Source organism: Typopeltis vanoorti, chromosome 14, assembly GCF_054136105.1.
Source record: "Typopeltis vanoorti isolate ZY-2024b chromosome 14, IOZ_Tvanoo_1.0, whole genome shotgun sequence".
Classification (NCBI taxonomy): domain Eukaryota; kingdom Metazoa; phylum Arthropoda; class Arachnida; order Uropygi; family Thelyphonidae; genus Typopeltis; species Typopeltis vanoorti.
The window spans coordinates 111,104,896-111,127,076 of NC_143562.1; the positions used below are offsets into that span (position 1 = coordinate 111,104,896).

Genomic DNA, 22,181 nt, shown 5'->3' on the forward strand with positions numbered 1-22,181 from the left:
TAATCTTTGATTAAGTACTTTATTTCTAACCCAGCACTCAGATCCCTAGTTTTAACACTGTCTTGTATACTACTAGTTTAGTACTTTAGCTAATTTCTCTCTTATTCAGTATAAATTTATTCAGCTGGCTCCCAACCATACCAGCTTTTCTTTTTCTGTTGCCTGTTTGCAGATTTAACCAGCCATCTTTACTAAAGTGTGCCTAATTAGTGAAATATTATTCTTATTCTATAGCCTCTCCATTTAAAATGCAGTTGAAGTTTTCTGTGTTCCTGCCTATTTTCATAGTTTTGGTCTTTTTATTGCTGATTTTCATGTGAAATTTGTTACACCAGTCAATCAATTTAGTTGGACAATCCTGCAGGCTTGAACTGGATATGTTCAGGAGTACATAAAGCAAAAGAGCTCTGTGTACTCAGGAGCTCACATTGGTGAGTACAGGCATGGCAAACCCAAGATACTCGAGCTAGACCAAATCTTACTTCCTACAATATATGCTCAGTATATTATATTATATTATATCAGTATATTATATCTGTAGATGGGTCTCTACTATTCTTTCCTGTACTCTTTTTTACCTCTTACTCCTTCCCTTCCAGCTATTAGGGGAAATTCGAGGGAGTTACACTTTCCTCTCTAACTGTAGTTTCCACTATCTACTTCTGTAGCATCTGTTCCCAGGTTAGGGATAGCTACAAGCAGTGTTGGATCTTCAGTGGAGCACCTGGAAAGAAACATGGTAGAAAGATATAAAATAGAATTCCCAAGCCGACTGGTCATTGTGGGAATTTAGACCAAAATTCCCCTAAATGACATTAAGAAAGAAAAACGGTACAAACCAAGGCCAAAATGAGCATAATTTCTCTCATCCAGAAAGGACTCCTTCTCATTCAATTAATTCAATTGCTCACTTCTCATTCAATTGCCGGCCTGGTTGGCCGAGTCGTTAGAGTATCTGCTCTCCAGCCAAAAAGCTACAGGTTCGAATCCTGTCGTGGGCATGGATGGTTGTGAATGTCTCCGAAAATACTAGTTGTGGTAGTGGGCAGTAGATGGCGTTGATGATGATGATTGTAATTGCTTTTCGTTGTAGCTGGTGGATTGAGTAGTGAAGACAGAGAGTAGGTGCCTCAAGAAAGATTGGAAATGGAAGTAAAAGGAATACATACACATAAGAAAGCAAAGAAAACAAGAAACCTTAAGATAAGTATGTATAATGTAAGAACATTTTTGAAGGAAGACAGAGCAGTAGAACTAGATAATGCTCTCTCCAAATTAGATTGGGATACAATAGGACTTTCTGAAGTAAGAAGGAATGAAAACCAAATTACTTCATACAGTAGGAGGAGGTGGACAGATAAGAGTGGGATTAATGATAAAAAAAGAAATGGAAGGACAAGACTAGTAAGATTTGCAGAAAATCAGGGTCTATTTATAATGAATACATTCTATAAAAAGAGAAAAGCACAAAAATGGAAATGGCAATTGCCAGATGGTGCTACAAAAAATGAAATAGACTATTTTGAGTAATAGAATGGAATTTTGAGTAATAGACTATTTTGAGAAAAGAATTAAATGAGGATATATCAGTAATAAATAAGAGAGATTTTAATAGTGACCATAGAATGGTTAGAGCTAAAATGAAATTGAACAAAAGAAAGAATAGGAGAGAAACAAAAAGAACCAGTATTAAAATAGATAATGACATGATTAAAACACAGCACAAAAATTTTTAAAGATTTTGACAGAAAAATTTATTTCATTTGAAATAAATTTTTCAAATGAAATAAATGAAGAAGAAGAACATCTAAACCCTACACAAAGAATGAAAAATATTATATTATCAATAGATAAACTTAATGTAGAAATGATAAAAACATGGCTAAAAAGTAAAGTAAGAACTAATAGATTAAGTCAAAATACTAAAGGCTTAAATAAGAAAAGATGTAAAGGTAATATGGAAGAAATAAAATTTATTGAATTTAGAAAACTAGTGAGAAGAGAAATAAATGATATTAGAAGACATAACATCAATAAAGTAAAAGATATCGAAAAGAATAAGAAAGGAAACTAATAAGGGAAAGAACTGGATTACATGTCTCAGAAATAAAAGAAAGGATATAAAGTACAAAAGAAAAAAAATAAGAAATTTTGTGAAGACTTTTTTATACCAAGACATATGAAGATATCTATCGTGGACTCACTGAAAACGAAGAAACCGAGATGATTCCAGAAATAATGATGGTAGAAGTGGAGAAAGTAATTGTAGAAATGAAATTTAACAAAAGCCCAGGTGAAGATGGAATACTGACTGAGCATTTAAAGGCAAGAGGAAGGACATTATGGAAAGAACTGAATTTGTTATTTAATGACATCATCAAACGCCTGAACAATGGAATAATGCAATTATGGTTATAATCCATAAAAAAGGAAACCCATCTCAAATACTGAGAGGAATAAAACAGGGAGATCAACTTTCACCCAAATTATTCAATTCAATATTGGAAGAATTATTTAATAAAACACAAGGAATTAATATAAATGGAAAGCACCTCAACCATCTAAGCAGGGGCAAATTCTTCCTGCTTCCTGCGCAAGCTCATTACTTCAGAAAGAAGTAATATTTATTTGTTAATAAATGCATGCATTTATAAGCATTCCATTTAGGCTTTTATTTTTGTAGACAGAAGACATCTTAAGCTTGCGCAACAATAAATGAGCTTTGCATTGTGTATCGAAGCCGATGCTTGCTCGTCTAGTCAAAGCTACCTTCACTTGCTCGGTTGTGGGAGCTTCCAGCTCCTCGCTGCAGCATTGTAATTTCATGCGTGCGCATAGCCATTTCCGCTCCCTTCATGTCATCTTAAACACAGGCCATACGCAGTCAAAGTAGCTCTAGCCAGTGAGCTTCAACCAGCCTTTACAAGTGTGCATGTTGCTTAGGAAAATTAAGCTACAATCAACTTTTTATGACGATGTTATTGACCAGTTCATAAATTTAAACTGTAAGGTAGAATTTGTATTGAAGTAGCTAAATTGAAAAAGATAGAATATCATTTGTAAAATAAATGTTGTATTTGTATGATTAAATGTACATAAATTTCTAAATATATAGTTTTAAATGGTCAGTAATTCATTATTCTGCTAATCAGGCTTCAATCACACCTCTCACTCCCTGAATGATAACAAGAACAAGCCTTTTTGATAACTCAAAATTCTCAGTTAGCTGATTTTCTTAGCAATGAGCTGTGATGCAATAAGGTTCAGGGACCACATTGCATATGTTGTGAAGACATCACATCGGATAATGGCAATGATGCGGAAGACTCTGACATGCAGAAATAGAGAGGTCATGATGCCATTATATAAGGCCTTGATCAGGCCTTTTATGAATTATTGTACACCAATTTAATTGCCAAGTTTTCATGGTGATGAGGACATATTAGAAAGGGTTCAGAGAAGATTCACAAAGGTGATCTGTGGTCATTGGATTGTGGCTGATTAAGAGAATGTAAGTTGCTAAGTCTCATGAATAGGATGGGGGGGGGGGGGGGTATGATTGAGACATATAAACTAGTAAGGAGTTGTTATCAGGTTGACATTGAAGAGATTTTTCATAGAATGGGAGATGGGGGTAGAACAAGAGGCCATTGCTGGAAACTGTATAAGGAGAGTGTGAGCATAGGAGTGAGCAGCAGGTTCTTTACATGGGAGAGTGATTGGTGAATGGAATGCATTGCCTGAGTGTGTTGTGAATGTTGACACATTGAATCAGTTTAAGGCACAGTTGGATGAGCATTGTGTGCAATAGTGTGTACCTCCCACGATGAGTCTCTGACTCCATGGAGGTCGGATGATATTAATAATAATAATAAGTAATAAAAGTATGCAAGGAAAGCATGAAAATATTCTTACTTGCACTAATAAAATTAATACTTTCAATGAAGAATGCTTTTGGAAGCAAGAATCAGAAGAGAAAACACAGCAGAAATGTTTGAGCTGATAAAAGGTTGCAGAGTGGATAAAAATCTTATAGATCAAACCAAAAATCTCCAAAAATATTTTCTCTTACTTGTTGTATCACCCTTAGATTAGGTAATAGAAATTTTAATATCATAAGAATATAATTTCTTGGCATCTTTAATTTATAGTATAACTAAGTGAAAAAACTTTAAAGTTCTGTCACTGCTTGTTTCATTTAATAGTCTTTCAAAGTAATGATGCTCAATTTTATATTCTTATGTTCAATTTTCATGTCACCATCATCTTTGAGTCCTTTTACATTATTCTTTACTCTATTTCTAAGCTTTTTCAATAGCTTCCAGAACATTTTGCCACCTTCCTGATATTTATATTCTATATTTTTACCATAGTCTTCCCATGACTTTTGTTCAGCTACTTTCACGCATAGCTTAGCTCTTCTTCATTTTTCTGTGTATTCTTTTAGGACAGGTACCAACTTATTTGCTAGGAACTTTCCTTTTCTTCTTTTCTAGGACTCCTTCTTTAACTTTTTTTGTCAGGGCATTCTTATTTTTCTATCCTTGTAGACAACGTCACCACATGTCTCCCTAGCTGAACCAAAGATGTTTTTTAGAGTTTACCACTGAGTCTCCAAGGTTTGGTTCTTGTTTTTGAACTGTTTCATTCTGGCTTCAATAATGTTTATATAGCTGAGACTACAATTGACCTGTAAAACATGCTCAACTTGAATTATTTTTAAAACTTACACACATGTACACACTGTTCTTTTCAATGTGATATCAAGTTTTATCCTACTTCCAATTTCAGATCCTCTGTACATGCTTGTATATCCCAAGCCAGCATGAAGAGATCACTATCAACAATAACATGAGGCTTTACTTATTTCTTGGGTCTTCTCTCCACATGAACTTATGCACATCTTTATGTTGTAACATGGTGTTAGTAATGACTAATGCATATCCTGAGCAGAAGTCTAGTGACTTGAAAAATTCCACCTCTTCTTCCTTAGGAGAACCATCTGTGGGGACCATAGGCACACATGAATTTTATAGGCCATTTCCCCATTTTGAAATTTGCCTGCAACTCAGCTGACTTTTCAATACTCACCCTGGTTCCCTAACAAAAACAGCAGGGACCTTTTTTAACCAGGCATTGCTCCCACCAACATGAAATCTCATCATGTTACATCATCATATTATTTGCGGTTTAAGCCAATAGAGAGTACAATTTCGTTGGCTATATTCCAAATTGCCAGTCCATCCTCATTTGTTCAGCACTCAATGGATACCTACTGATGGAGTGTTTTGCAGCACCATGTGAGGGTAAGGATTGGACATTAGGCTAGAAGCCCCAGCCAGTTCTCAACATTCTTTAAAGACAATGTGGAGGTCTCCTACCAGTTATTTGGCTTTGACCCTTAAGTGAACCCATATCTCAGAAGTGATGATCATTATTTGATTTTTTGGATGCTGGCTGTTTTATACACATACATACATACATACATCTTCAAGGCCCACCTTTCCTAATTGGGTGGTGTGGGCAACATCTGCAAGAGGAACTTCCAATGGTCACGATCATCTGCCACCAAGCTCAGGTGTTCTGTTGATATTCCCAAACGTGTCCACCCAAGGTTTGGGATATAATCTATCCAGCGAGTGCTTGGCCTTCCACGTGGCCTCCCACCCTCTGGCTTGGCAAAGAGGGCCTGCTGATTGAGCCTCTCTTGTGGCATTCTGACCAGGTGCCCGTAACTGTGATCTCTCAACACGGAGAAGCAGCAGTTGAGTATTGAGGGTTTCCTGAATTGCACAGCTTCTGACTCTGTCGAGTTCTGTCAGCCCCCCCAACCCTTTGAAGGAACCTCATTTCAGCCGCTTGGATTCGTGTCCGCATTCTTTCGGTCATTACCCAACTCTCATGACCATAGGTGAGGATGGGGACATAGACTGTATTGAAGACAGCCAGCTTTGCCTTCTGGTTTAAACTCCTGCTTCAATACTACCGAATGGCCAAGCTCCCGCAATATTGAGCTTGCTAAGCCAATTTGAGTATTAGCTCTATGTCCCATTTTCCATTATTTGTGAATATGGACCCAAGGCATTTAAACTTTTCCACCTGCCTCATTGGGACTACACTTGCATGTAGAGTGCACTGGGATGGTTGTCTTGAGACCACAAAAGTTTTAGTTTTGGCCACACTGATCTTCATTAAAGCGTTTGCACAAACAGCTACAAACCTATCCAGGGTCTGCTGGAGGTCATCTGCAAAAAGCAGACATCCGATGCTACATTTTCCAATTCTGACACAATCACTGCCTCAGCTGTACTTATCAATCCAGTCCATAAATATTATGAAAAGGAGGGATGACAGAACACACCCTTGGCAGAGGCCAACGGAGACTGTGAAAGGTTCTGACTTTGTGCTGTTTACCCTGACACAAAACTCTGGGCATTCATACAGGGATTTGATGGCAGCTAATAGTTGGCCATCCACTCCATACTCCTGTACTACTTGCCAAAGCTTATCCCGAGGAATCCGGTCATATGCCTTCTCCAAGTCCACAAAACATGTGTAGACATTCTTGGTATATTCCCAAGATTTCTCGAAGACTTGCCTTAAAGTGAAGATTTGGTCAGTTGTGCTTCTACCAGGATGAAAGCCACATTGTTCTTCCTGGAACTTTGACTCTACTATGCTCCTGCACCGTCTTTCCAAGCACCTAGCATACACTTTCCCAGGCAGGCTGAGCAGAGAGATGTCACGATAGTTACTGCAATCCTTCTCGTCTCCCTTCTTGAAGACTGGTATTATTATGCCTGTCTGCCATTGCTTTGGTGCTTGCCCAGATATCCAAGCAGCCTGACACACTCGAGTCAGCCAGAGAACACTGTCTCGATTTAAGGATTTTAGCATTTCGGGCCAAATTTCATCATCGCCAGCAGCCTTTGCCCGATTTTAGCGATTTTATTGCTAAATGGACATCTTCTGCTGTGAGACTAGTCATTGCCTCGATCTGCACCTCTTGGATGTTCACAACGGCTGGGCCACCCGGGTTAAAAGGCTCTCAAAGTATTCCCTCCATCTGTACAGAATATCCTTCTCGGTTGTTAAAAGTGCACCATCAGAGACCTTAATTGCCCTTGCTGTGCACGATTTCCTCCCTCGAAGGTGGTGGATGGTCTGCTAGAATACTTGGTTTGCATTTTTCATAGGATGAGTCTAATCTTTCTCCAAAGGATTCCTAAGCCTTCTGCTTTGCTGTCTTTACTGCCTCAGCAGCTGCTTTTCGTGCCTCAGCATATGGCAAACTCATCTCAGGTGACCTGACCCTAAGCCATGTTAGGTAGGACTCCTTTTTTGCCTGGACAGTTTTTTGGACTTCTTGGTTCCACCAAGGTGTACTTTACTCACTGCCCATTGCCATGCTGAGCAGCTTTCTGTCACAGCATGAGAGTGCAGAGGCAGTGACAGCTGTTCTGAACAGCTTCCACTCCTGCTCAACATTTGCAGTATGCTTGGGAATCTCTTTGAACCTGAAAGAAATGTCATCTGCAAAATTCTTCCACACAGCCTCATTTTCCAATGCCTCCCATTTCACGTGGTATAGCTGCTTAGACCTACCAGTGTTGATGGTAGCATCTGGTTTCTGAAGCCGTAGAGTGCACACAACAAGGTGGTCATCAGTTGACAGTCCTGCCCCTCTTCTCCCACGAACGTCCAACACTGAGGAAAATAGGTCTGTTGCGACTATAAAGAAGTCAATCAGAGACCTTTGTTCTAGTATATCTCTGTACCAAGTATACTTATGGACTTCTCGGTGCTGGAAGAAGGTATTCATTGTGGACAAGCTGTTAGTACAGCAGAAGTCCAATAATTTCAATCCATTCGCATTACGGTCAGGGGCGGCGTTCCTCCCAACCACACCCCCTCCATGTCTGGTCATCTGTTCCAACATGTGCATTGAAGTCACCCATTAGCAGGACTGATTCCATGTCCGCCACCGTGTCAAAAGCAGCATCCACTTCCTCTAGGAAGACAGAGTATTCTGACTCCAGATTAGGTGCATAGGCTTGCACCACACCCAAGTTGTGTTGTTTCATCTGGAGCCTAAACACACATACCCGTCCCCACAACGGGATCCACTCAGCAACACAGGCTGGCAGCCATGGGCTTGTGAGTATCCCCACACCCCCTTAGCAGACGTCAGGCTCACACTAGAGTAGTAGAGCTTCCACCCCTCATCCAGGTCGACAGTTCCAGGGCCTCTCCTCTTGGTCGAAGAAAGCCTGACTAAATCTAGTTGGTAGTGCTTGGCTTCCTCGACCAGTTCCTTTTTCTTCCCTGTCAGAGAAAAGATGTTCCAGTTGCCTAAAGCCATAGTCTGGTGATGTTGTGGTTGCCATTTCCGTCCTTTTGCAGAACCATTTCTTTGCGCTGCCCCTAACACCTCCCCAAACGGGTAGCAGGCCCATTGATGCAGTTTCCTCTAGCAGAGTGCTTAGGAGTGGTGTCTAAGGGAGACTGTAACATATTTTTCGAATGGGTCCCTCTGCCTAAAACCCGAACGCATCCCTTGGTAACCTGCGTGACGGACGATGCGATATGAACATTATTTGATGGCCTGATCATGTTACAGTGTTTGATAATGTCCTGTTAGCACAAGACAAAATGACACAGCAAAATAGGAAAGATTCCCCTCGAATACTCTAATAGCTTTCGGGGGAAGGGGCAAGAAGAGAAGAAAGAAAGTAGCAAGGGAGGAAGAGGAGGGACTAGTCTACAGATAATATAACAGATGTATATTACATGAAGTAAGGCATGGTCCAGCATCAGGTACCTCAGGTTTGCCATGCCCATACTCACTAAAGTGAGCCCCTGAGGCTTTTTTATATACCTTAAAATATATCTGATATGGCTTAGCCACGGAGGCCATATGGCCATATAGTAACCATATCAACACAGTGCAGCCATATTATAAGTTTGAGTGTAAATGTATTGAGAACTTTGGTTGCTAAGTGTTCTAGATAGAAAATGGCTTTTGCATCCTAGAATAAGGATTATTGAAATCAGAAGTTTAATCTATTACTGGTTTATTTTGTTTTTGCATGGTTTTGTGAGTTCTTCTTTCCCAGAATCCATCAGGAATATCAGGGGTCTGTAAATGCTTTCAGTCAGTTCATTATCCTTGCTATTGGTCTTAGTTTAGCAAAACTCTTTTTCTCACATTCCATTAAAGTCGATCTCCTTCAATTATTTTTAGGATGGCCAGGCTTTCTCTTTCCTTGTGGATTCTATTCCAGGGCTTCATGCCAGATTTCTTCATAATCTTTATTTATATCTAAATTTTCATTTTCTGATTTCAAGGTTGACTTGCTGATTTGTTCTTTTCCAGAGATCTTTATTAGTAGTAATTTGTGACCACCAAATTCGAAGTACATAAATTGATGCCATAGACATCAATTTATGAATGCCTGTAGCTTTCTTTGTATATCCTTTGAAATCAGCCATGTTTTGTATCCATATAAAAGAATGGATTTAGTATATTTAGTAAGCGCCTCCGTAGCGCAATTGGAAGAACGACAGTACATTGCGCCCTTCGATTGGAATAGGCCTAAGTTCGATTCTCGTCGCGACGGGAGGAATCTTTATCTGGTCGATTTCAATCGAAGGTGAGTTAGCCGATCTCATACGGAGGTAGCAGGGTTTTTTCTCCCGGAAAACTCGGGTTTTTCATCCCGCATACATACAAATCGGCCCTTCAGAACACACACAATTTACAGACAAAAATTACTATTGTGGTGGTGTTGGAGGTGGGCGGTAGATGGCGTTGATGGAGATGATTCGTAGTAGAGGTTAGGTGTAGAGACAGTTGTAGGTGTCCTCCCGCGATGAGTCTTCAGACTCCTTGGAGGTATCAGGAATAATAATAATATATGCATTTTTTTTTTTTTTTGTATCTGTGTGAATATTTTTCATTTTTCATTATCTACTGAGCATATGCACTTGTTGCCTTTTGAATCCTTATATCAACATCTCTATTTGCCCCTCCATCTGCAGATAAAACACATCCAAGATATGTAAAATTTGAAACAGTTTTAATTTTTCCATTTTCAGTTGTACTTGGTGCCTTGTTGTTCACACTGATTCTCATTTCTTTCATTTTATTTGTATTTATTTTCATACCAACTTTCAGTGATTCTTCTTATAATGTGCTTAGTTTATTTAGATATATGCATACTCTAGATCAGTGCTTCCCAAACTTCTGGATGTCAGGGCCCCCTTTGCAAAAATTAAAATATTTCACGGTCCCCTCGAAAAAAAATCGTAATAGAGAGATATGCTATTATAATATTTATTGTATTTATATTCAATACAAAACATACACAGTGAATATTGCAAAAATCAAATGCATATATTACATTTTTTGCCTCTTACCGTTTGGTTCTGAAGACGAGGCGGGCTGTTCTGGTAATATATGAAATACTGTCCTTTTTTTTTTTTTTTTTTTTTTTTTTTTTTTTTTTTTTTTTTTTTGAGTCTGTTTCTGCTTCTTCTGATTGTTTGTGGGATTTTTTTATTTTTTATCAGCCACTTATCCATCTCAGGGTTAAATTTTTTAACGTAGAATAGATCAAATAATATCACCACTTACCGATACTGGCACACCACAGACTGATAACATGAAATTAGTGAATATTACCTGAATAAGGGAATTCCCGGACTAGGAACATTTTTCTCTTTTGTGACTTTTCTCCCTTTATGGTAATTAAGCCCAACACGAAACAGACAGCAAAGGCAGGTTATTAAAATGTGCATATGATTGGTGCAGTATTAACAAAAGATTGTGCAACCGAAAGATAAAAGCATAGCTGACAATTGAGTTGAAATGCTAACTCTCTTCAACCGAATTCCATATGTGAAACTGCCATAACATTCATTTTATATATATATATATATATATATATATTACTTAGTTTTAACACTTTTACTTTTAACACGTTCGGCTGAATTTTATTGCTGCCTTGCGAAATCGAACTCACACACATCTAATTAATAACAATAGTTTTTAGTTAGATACTGAGTTTGCTCATGCAACATATGGTTTTGTTTCAGCCTATACAGCATAGTTTCTGTATTAGGGAACATGTGATTCATTAATTAGTGTTTTTATCCCACTTGTCTCTAATTGCACTATTTGTTGATAAATATATTACACAGACTCCTCATACCTTATTCACTGGCATAATAAAAGTACTTGTTTTTATTGCCTCTGCAGTACAGTGGCTGTTAGGGAGGGTGTGTTGTTTACCACTGCAAGCAAGTTACTATCTCCCCACATAAACTTGTTTAAGCTTTTTTTCATGTGTGAAGTATATGCGAAACTTTTATTGGTAACAGAAAACTAGCTCGGATGAGAGTGATAATATAAAACGAGTTTTGATATGTATATAAAGTCAATATCAACAGTCCCTGATTCCGAGCGCGTGATGAAAGGGACAGGAAGATTTAGAGCGTCCCTGGAGAGCATTCGAAGTAAATACAATTAACCACTGCTTTGAAATGAAACATATGAATAAGCAATATTTACTAATATTCATTAAGTGCCGAAATACGCAGGAAGCAAAGTTTGTGAACCAACACCAATGTGTGAATTTTTCTATTAAAATATAAAAAATAACAAAAAAAATACTTAGTCTTAATACATTTTAAATTTGTTTTCATTATTTCACGGCCCCCCCTCAACAAAACCTACGGGCCACAGTTTGGGAAGCGCTGCTCTAGATGGCCCTAAGTTTTATTTATTTTCCATGATATTCCTTTGGCATGTTTCATTCCTGTCTTCTAGTACCAGTATAATAAGGGAAATAACAGACATCCAAATATCCATCAGCTTCAACGGGCATTGGAATTTATTATATCCTTTCTGTATGAAGTTTATTATCTTCTGTGGCATTTCTTTATTTTGAAGTGCCTTCCACACACAATCTCTAGCATTAAAATTGAAGGCTTTTACTTAATCCACAAACAGCAAATATAAAGGAGAGTTAAATTCACCCAACTGTTCATTTATTATTCATCATCATCAAATTCCTGCCATATACCCTCAAGGGGTGTGCAGCATATGATAGTACTACATAAAAAATTTACATCATTACCAACTTCCTATCTACAAAATCAGTCTCCAAATCCTCCAAATCAGTTCTGTTACTTGTCAAGACTCCAACATTATCAGATCTTATATTTCTATCATCTAAGGCACTTTGTACCGTATCAATCCACCTATATCTTGGTCTTCCTCTGGATCGTTTTCCTGCCAACCTGGCAGAGAACACTTATTTTGCTAATCTTTCCTCGCCCATTCTGTTTAAGTGATTAGCACCTGAGATTTGCTCTGCTAATGCATTCCTGGATGCTGACAATGTCAAATTCTTTCCTAATATCCTCGTTTTTAATATGATATTGCCATTGATGCCATCTGTTCACGCCTCTAATCTTTCTCAGGACTCTCATATTTACGGTCTCTAGTCTTTGTTCAAGTGCTTTACTTCTGACCCAGTTCTCAGATCCATAAGTTAAAACTGGTTTGAACACTGTCTCGTATACAGTTAGTTTAGTGTTCTGACTAATTTCTCTCTTATTCCATATGAATTTGTTCAGTTAACTTCCTACCATACCAGCTTTGTTGATTCTATTGTCTATTTCCATATTTAATTTACCATCCTCACTAACAGTTGTGTCTAAGTAGCTGAAATGTTTGACTTGTTCAACAGGTTCTCCGTTCACAAGGCAGTTGACATTTTCAATGATTCTGTCTATTTTCATTGTCTTTGTCTTTTTATTGCTGATCTTCATACCATATCTATTACAACAGTTATTTAATTTAGTCAGAGAATCTTGCAGACTTGTAGCGGATTTATTTAGAAGTATAACATCATCTGCATAAAGCAAAGAGCTGACATTAACATCTCCAATTTTGATATCATGTTTAATACCACTCTCCTTCATAATTTGATCCATATAGATAATGAATAACAGAGGGGATAATGTACATCCTTGTCTCACACCAGATTTAACAGTAAACCATCTTCCTGTACTTCCTTCAATTCTAACTGCTGACTTACAACTCAAATAAAGACTAAGTATTGCTTTATATAATGCCCCATTGATACCATATAAATGTAGCATATTGAATATCTTCTCTCTTGGCACCTTGTCATATGCTTTTTCCAGATTGACAGAACTTAAATACAGATCTTTGGTATATTCCCATGATTTCTCAATTATTTGTCATAAAGTGAAGATCTGATCCTGACACCCTCTATTTGTCCTGAATCCAGCTTGTTCTTCACCAAGCTTTTCTTCTTAATCATTTCTCAATTATACTTGCATAAATCTTACCAGGAACACTCAGTAGGGAAATACCTCTGTAATTCTCACATTCAGTTTTATTTCCCTTTTTATATATGGGTACTATTAGAGCTCTACTCCAATCATCGTGACTTCGTCCCTCTGTCCTGGCCTTCTGAACTATGCAGTGCAGCCACTACAAGACTTTTATACCATCATACTTCAGCATTTCTGTTTGAATATTATCTATTTATATTATTATTATTATTATTACCACCCCAAGACCTCATGGAGTCAAAGACTCATCTGGGAGATCCTTTTATCACACACACAGCACATCATACCGTGTTTTAAATACATTGAAACTCTTTGCAGACACCACATTCTCAGGCAAGGCATTCCAATCATTCACAACTCTGCATGAAAAAACCTGCGTCTCATTCCCCTACTCACGCTCTCTTTGTACAGTTTCCAGAGATGACCTCTGGTTCTCCCCTGATCTCCCACTATTCTCTGTAAAACTTCTCCAACATGGATCCTATAACAACTTCTTACCAATTTTTAGATCTATTTCTGCTGCCTTTCCACATTTTAAGCCTTTGATGGCTTTTTCTACTTCAAGTATGGATATATATTCCTGTCTGTATGCCTGTTGAGTGTGTTTTTTACCACTGTGCTATCATTGCTTGTTTCATTTAGCAGTTTTTCAAAGTAATTACTCCATACTACAAGGATATTTTTTTTCTCCCGTTTTCATGTCACCTTTATCATCTCTAATTACAGCACTCTTTCCTCCATTCCTAAGCTTCTTCAACAACCTCCAGAATACTTTGCCACCTTCTTGATATTTATTTTCTATATTGTTGCCAAAGTTCTCCCATGACTTTTGTTTAGCTAGTTTTACACAGTGTTTAGCTTTCTTACGTTTGTCTCTGTATTCTCTAAGAGCATAAGCTTATTTGCCAGGAACTTTTGATATGCTTTCTTCTTTTCCTTCACTGCCTCTTTAACTTCCTGTGTCCACCATGGAGTTCTAATTTTTCTATCCTTGCAGACAAACTCTATTATATCAACGTTTATTATTCTTGAGGTGTTAATGTGGTTTATACATGATCTATTTGACCAAAAATCAGACTGCTCTCTTCTCATACCTTCATCTAAAATATTATGGATTCTTGAAAGAATAATTTTGCTAATGACACAGGAGGTTTGTGCCCCTCCCATTTGTACTATTATTCTTGTATTCCAATCCTTAGGGAATGTCTCTTTTTCAGTATATATCTTGCCTGTAGCTTTCCCATTTTTTATCTCTTTAATAGCCTTTTTTATCTCTAATTTAGATGGTAGACCGGTATCAATAATTAATTAATCTACTCCTTTTTTTAATTTCTGTTTGTATTCTATCACTGCTGTTCAAGATTTGACTAAAATGTTATCCCCACTTTTCCAGTTGTTCTTCTGTTGATTGACACTAGAATTTTTCCAGTGAGATTCTTCACTGGGACATTATTTTACATGGTTTCTCTAGAAAGTCTTCTTATAATACTGTCTAACTCTACTGTTATACTTGTCTGCAGCTGGTTGTGCCCTCGATGCTAGTTAAGCTATTGCCATTTATCTTTTTTAGCCTTCTCTTGACTTTTTTTTATTTAAAACCTCATGTTTATCTTTAACTTCATTTTCCTTTTGAGGAGTATTTCTTGCATATAGTGTCAGTTTTATTTTTTTCCTTTCATCCACTGGTCTCCAAGTTTTTACTGATAACCATTCTTTCTTTCTTTAAGCATATCCTGACACACATGCTGCTGTATCATTAACGACGTTTTTTAACTTTTTCCATTTAGCCTCTATGCCATCATTCCTTATATCCTCTCCTCCATTAAAATTTATATCCATATTTTCCCTGAACTTTATTTTACACTCATTACAGACTTCAGCATTTTGTAATTACAGGGTGTTCGGGATAAATTTGACATATTTATAATTAATTATATTTTTCCGTAAGTTACATGTATTAACGCACACTTCTCTTCATTTAAAAGTTTGGACCCTTCTTCATTCATATACAAGATGTCAGAAAGGATGGATAGCTGGAACCCACCTGAATCATGGAAGAGAATAACTTGTATCATGATGATTCGTGCCCGCCATCAAAATAAGGATATTACGACTGCTGCCCAATGCTCCCTGAATACAGTAAAAACAATCAGGCATGAACTAGAGACTTGCGATGGTGACTACGAGGATGTAGCAAGAAGAAAGGTCCCTAGCAGACGATCTGATTGCGTTCGTACAGCAGAATTCCTCGCAAATCTGCAGGAACAGGTGTTGAAGAACCCTGGCATTGGAATTCGGGCTTTGTTCGTGGAGTTGCTAACTGTAGTCAAGCCCTGGATAACAAGGGTAGGCAATGGTAGGCCGTATGTATGGCAGCAGGATTCGGCCCCTTGCCACACCTCTGGGAAAAGTCAAAAATGGTTGTCTGAAAATTTCTACGACTTCACCAGTCCAAATGTTTGGCCTCCAAACTCCCCAGACCTTAACCCCATGGATTATTTTGTATGGGGCGCAGTTGAAAAAGACACCAATCGCACTTCCAGTAATACAAAAGCCCAGTTAATGGATAAAATTAAAACAGTTTTTGCGGCCCTTCCCAGGAAGACTGTAGCATCAGCTTGTTCGAGGTTCCGAAGCAGAATTGAAGCTGTGATCGATGCTAATGGTGGTTATTTTGAGTAAATCTTGTTGATAGTATTGTAATTAACTCTGCCTGTAATGTTTTTTTGTCAATTCATTAAATTTAATAGATACAAAGAAGATTTTCTTTTTCCTTACGAAACTGTCAAATTTATCCCGAACACCCTGTATATCTAAGCAATATCTAATTTTCATCTATTAAATGCTTTCCTCCTCATGACTTATTCACATATATAACTGCATAGATCCCATTATTAGGTGATGATCTGAGCCAATATTAGCACTTCTTTTATTTTGGACATCTAATAACATTTTTCTGCACCTTTGGCTATTGGCAATATGATCTATTTGATTCTGTGTTTTGCCATCTGGTGACTTCCAGGTTACCTTATGTATTCTCTTATGCTGGTATGTGTCACTTGTTACTAAGTTATATTTGCTACCCACTTCCACCAACAGGTCACCATTTACATTTCTCTCTCATAAATTATGCTTACCCATTGCATTCTCCAGTCCCTTGTTATTTGTACCAGCTTTAGCATTGAAGTCACTCATGAGAAATGTGCTCACGTTACCATGTGTCATCATCAAGGTCTTATCAAGTAGATTGTAAAACTTTTCTTTTTCTTTAAAGGATACATTGTCAGTTGGGGCATAGTGCTGAACATCTCTTAGCCTTTGAAATTTAGTTTGAAGATCTACTGTTATTATTCATTCTGAAATTGGTTCCCACCCAATCATTGCTTGACTAAATCTTTTGTTCATGAGGATTCCAATACCATATTGATTCTTATTTTTAGAGGAACCTGTGGCATAGTATAATTATTAAAGAACGCATAAGTCCAGAGTAATAACTTTTAATTAATAAATAAGGTATAGATATTTCATGCTAAAACTAATAGTACATCTTCGGTGTTACAAACAGATAGGAATGGAATACAAGTAACGAACATTCGGTGGATCACCTATTAAAATACATTGTTGTCGTGAGCTAGGAAATGAAAGAAATTAATAAATAATTAATATTCAAGATAATTGTTTTTTTTAATGATTACATAAAATAAAAGTCTCCCAGATCTTTAAGAGAGAGACACGATCATTTTGATTTAAATTCGTTCAGTGTAAAATCGCTTCACAACTTTCTTTAAAGAAGCGTTCATATTTGAACCCGCATCTATGAAGGAGAATAGCTTTATCCCACTGGATATTATGGGTAGTGGTAATACTGTTGCGCTAGACCAGACTTCTAAGGTTTGTTGTAATCAATATAATATTGATGTTCTTTAATTCTTTTTTCCACAGAACGGCCAGTTTGTCCAAAATAGGAAACATCGCATTCACATGGTATTTGTTAAACGCCAGCCAAATATAGAGATGACAGTTTATCTTTTGTAGAAGGCAATAAAGAAGAAATTTTGTTGATAGGAATATACATGGGAATCAATTGGTACTTTTTTAAAATTCTACCTATAGGTTCTGAGATTCCTGGAACGTAGGGAATTGGAACTCTGCGACTGTTGAAGAAACCTTAGGTATTGGAACATAAGATTCCATTAACTTTTTAATGATGGAATGTTCTTGTTGTAAGATTTCTGGAGAAGAGCAAACTTTGTACTCTATTAATTAGAGATTTAAGAATGCCAAATTTTTGAGATGTGTGGTGAGCAGACTTTTTATGAATATATCTGCCAGTAAATGTGGGTTTTCGAAAGACGCTTGTAGATAAGGTACCAGAAGAAGTTCGAGTAAGCAGGATGTCCAAAAATGATAAAGTACCAGAATTTTCCTTTTCCATGGTGAATTGGATACGAGGGTGAAGGCTATTTATCTGTTGTAGAAAGGTGGAAAGCTCATCTTCAGTATGTGACCAAATTGCAAAAACATCATCGACATAATGATACCAAAGAGATGGTTGAGGATGAATGGATGAAAACATGGTCTCTTCGAATTGTTTCAAAAAATAGTTAGCCAAAGGTGGAGACAAAGGACTACCCGTGGCAATACCCTCAACTTGTTTGTGGAACTTGTTTTTCCAAACTAAAATAACCTGAATAGATAACAAATTCGAAAAATCTTTGTGATATCTATTCAGGTTATTTTAGATGGAAAAACAAGTTCTACAAACAAGTTGAGGGTACTGCCATGGGTAGCCCTTTGTCTCCACCTTTGGGGAGCAAGTTATTATCGTCCTGACGTGAACGTGTTTAAGCTTTTTTCATGTGCGAGGTATATGTGAAACTTTTTAATTTCTTTTTTTGAAAAGTAAAATCAGGGGTGCGAGTTATATGCGAGGGCAAGTTATATTCAAGTAAATACGGTATTTCACCTATTGATAAGTACATTGGTACTTTCTTTAAATGGAAAAATCACTTGAATGACAGTGATAATGCTAAATGAGTTTGTAATGTGTAGTTTCTGAAGAGAAAGAGGTCTGTAACGAATCCACAGAAGCACAGAATTCCCATCAGTTGCAATGCGCTAATATTAACACGTTCGCTGCCACGCTACTTTGGCATGGTCTGTTCCCCTACGCCGAGCTGTTTTACTTCTTCAAGGTCAGTACGATAATCTCGTTACCGGAGGTAAACGACCTACGAGTATACTCGTAGTTGGCTTGTACAGAGCATATACGGTCTATGAGAATACACAGTTTTGAAGCTAGCCCCACAAGCCAAGCATTTTCACTTCTTCAAGTTCACTACAATAATCTCGTTCCCGGCGGTAAGCATCCTACGAGTATACTCGTAGCTGGCTTGTGAAGCAGGATTACCCACTACGAGTATACTCGTAGTTGGCAGCGAACGTGTTAATATGCTGAATGAAAGGAAAGATATTCTGACTTGCAGGACACTCGACCAGTGAATTGCATTCAAAGGTAAATACAATTGGTTATTTTGTAGGAACATTTATTCTGTTTTGTGACTTTTCTCCCTTTACAGTAATTATGCTTACATTATTATGTTATTATTCAACAATTGTTTACAGTTTTGAATGAGTATATAAAATCATTATCAACAATTGCCTGATTACCTTCATGTGATGAAAGGGATGGGGAGGTTTGGAGCTTCCCCAGATAGCATCCAAAGGTAAATACAATTGGTTATTTTGTATAGGGCCTCGAAACTTATTTGTTTAGAATTTAACCACTGGTGTCATCACTAGAAAAATTAGTGTTGTTACCATTAGCTTATATGCATAATTAAATTTCTTTTGCTGTTTTCTCTGAATGTTTTCCAGATTTCCTAGCATTTTGTTATTTGTACCTTTTTATTGCAGTCATTAATACTGGAATGCACGAATCTTCAAATTCTTCCACAACTCAATGCCCTTGGACAGATCTCAGGTCTTCAAACTCTAATGGTACATGAAGGAGGTAATCCAGTCACACAGCTCACACTTTGGAAATCATATGCTATATATAGATTAGGACCTTCTTTAATGTATATTAATGGCAGTGCAGTAAGTATAAGGTCTATATATAATATATATATATATAAAGAAATAAAGAAAGTTTTTTACCTTGGGTATATATTATGTTAAAGATACCAAGCAATTTTATAAGCTAGGTTTTTTAATCCTTTTTCCCAAGTAAGCAAACAGACAAGTAAGTCAAGTTTGCGGCTGCACATAGTGCAACTCATGGTAAAGGTGGAGCAAGCTCTGAACACTTTCCTTAGAATTTTCCCCTAATGCAAAGCACATTTCCTTGCGGAAATGTATGATGCTATGCATTATGATGCTATGACCATTTCCTTAATGCATAGCATCATACATTTCTGCAAGGAAATTTGCTTTGCATTAGTGGAAAATTCTAAGGAAAGTGATCCGAGCTTGCTCCACCTTTACCACGAGTTGCCTAGTGTTGCACTACGTGCAGCCGCAAACTTGACTTACTTGTCTGTTTGCTTACTTGGGAAAAAGGATTAAAAAACCTAGCTTATAAAATTGCTTGATATCTTTAATATAATATATATAGAAAGTTTTTTACCTTGGGTGTACTATATGTTAAAGATACCAAAAAATTTTATAAACTTGGTTTGCTTACTTAGGAAAAAAGGATTAAAACCAAGTTTATAAAATTTCTTGGTATCTTTAACATACACATACACACACACACAGTATATACTACTTTAAGAATGAATTGTTGGTAAAAGTTTGTAATATTTAGAAATAATAGGTAGAACATTATAAGAGTCATGGCACGATCCAATTTTATTAATAGAAAATAACAAGAAAGAAATCATTTACTGATACAGAACCAATTAAATTGGTATTACTAAAAGAAGCAATAAGGATATCAATAATAGAAAATCAACTGGATCTTCTTCTGCAGCTTCCACTTAAGTGGAGTCTGTTGATGATGAGTCTCCTCCACATCCTCCTGTCTTGGACTGTCACCACATCCAAGTTCTTCATCCTCAAGTCCTCTTCTACCAGCTCCCTCCATCTCTTCTTTGGCCACCCACGCTTCCTCCTTCCTTGCACATCCATCTGCATGACCCTTCTTCCTACATGTTCGTCCTCCCTCATCATCACATGACCATTTCCGCACATCCACCTAAGCATTCTCATCTCTGCTACTTCCATCCTGCTGATGTTATTTTTCCTCAGGGCCACAGTTTCTATAGCATATGTCATAGCTGGCCTCACTACTGTCCTATAGATTTTGCCTTTCAGATTGATTGGCCCCCTCTTATCGCATAACACTCCAGCCATCTCCCTCCAATGTAATCTTTATTGTGGAGGGGGGTTGTGGTTTACTGGCTTTAGTATTTTTTGGATTTTTTCCCTTATCCGTTACATTTATCACAGGCTATACAAAGTTTATATATAGATACAAAAATAAAGTTACAATTAAAGAATAAATTAACAGATGAGATTGAAATTAATCAAGGTGTAAGACAGGGATGTTGTTTATCTCCAGCTCTATTCTGTACACACACACATACACACTATCTACAAATAATTGTCCAGACACTTTAGCAATTTACAATTGATATCAGCAGGCAAGTGAACCCTAATATCAGATATGTCCACCTCTGGCTTTGATCCCCTCCTGCACCCTTTGAGGGAAGCTTTCTGCCAATGTGTGGCAGACATCAGGTGGAATTTGTCTCCATTTCTCTGTGAAAGCAGCTAAGTTCTGCGACAGATCAAGGATGTGTTGCTCTGGACCTCAATTACTGCTCCAATTCGTCCCACAGGTTTTCGATGGATTGAAACTAGGGCAGTCATTTAACACCCATATCTTCATACCATTCCATAACAACTGCAACTTTGTGGCATAGGGCATTGTTGTCTTGATAGCAGCACCTGATTATCCAGAATATCAAGGTACTGAGCTGCCTTCATGGAATCACAGACAATGACCAGTGGTCTCACTCCAAACCAGCTGAATGCACCCCACACCATTACTCCTCCACCACCCAACTTTACTGTGGGTACAACATACTGTGGTAACAAGCATTTACCAGGTTGCCTCCACACGATGGATTGAAGGTGTAAGACAGGGATGTAGTTTATCTCCAGTTCTATTCTGTACACACACACTATCTATCAATAATTGTCCAGACACTTTAGCAATTTATAATTGATATCAGCAGGCATATACAAAGTTTATATACAGATTTACAAAAATAAAGTTACAATTAAAGAATAAATTAACAGATGAGATTGAAACAAATCAAGGTTTAAGACAGGGATGTAGTTTATCCCCGTCTCAATTTATTATTCTTTACGAGCCCTTGATATTACCACACCAAGACTACAGTGTGCAGATTTGTTTTTCTGGGTTCCAAAAGGATAAAGAATCTATTGAAAGGTTGCAGAGAAGATTTAGGAAGATGATATTAGGATTATGGAATGTTACATTGCAAGGATAGATTGAGATCATATTGGACTTTAGACACTGGTGGACAGGAGAAAGAGGAACGATCTGATAGAAGTCTGTAAACTTCTGAGAGGGCATTATAGGATATTGGTTGATAAAATTTTTCATTATATGGAAGGTGGGGAGAGGACCAAGGGTATCTATGGGAGTGAATTTTGTATGCAGTTAAGAAAGGAGTGAGAGTTAGATTTTTCTCTCAACAGAGAATTATGAGGGATTGTTCATTTTGCCTGTTGAAATAGTGAATGTATGTAGTGTGAAT

General features: G+C 37.3%; 1 protein-coding gene across 3 annotated transcripts in view; it reads left to right on the top strand.

Moving 5' to 3' along the window:
• LOC150099834 (leucine-rich repeat-containing protein 49-like) overlaps nt 1–22,181 on the top strand; it is an 853,241-nt gene that overhangs the window by 744,104 nt on the left and 86,956 nt on the right. For all 3 annotated transcript variants that reach the window (XM_090403687.1, XM_090403689.1, XM_090403688.1), the window contains one exon: nt 19,306–19,488. In XM_090403687.1, the coding sequence (XP_090259813.1) occupies nt 19,306–19,488 (183 nt within the window). The remainder of the gene's footprint in view (nt 1–19,305; nt 19,489–22,181) is intronic.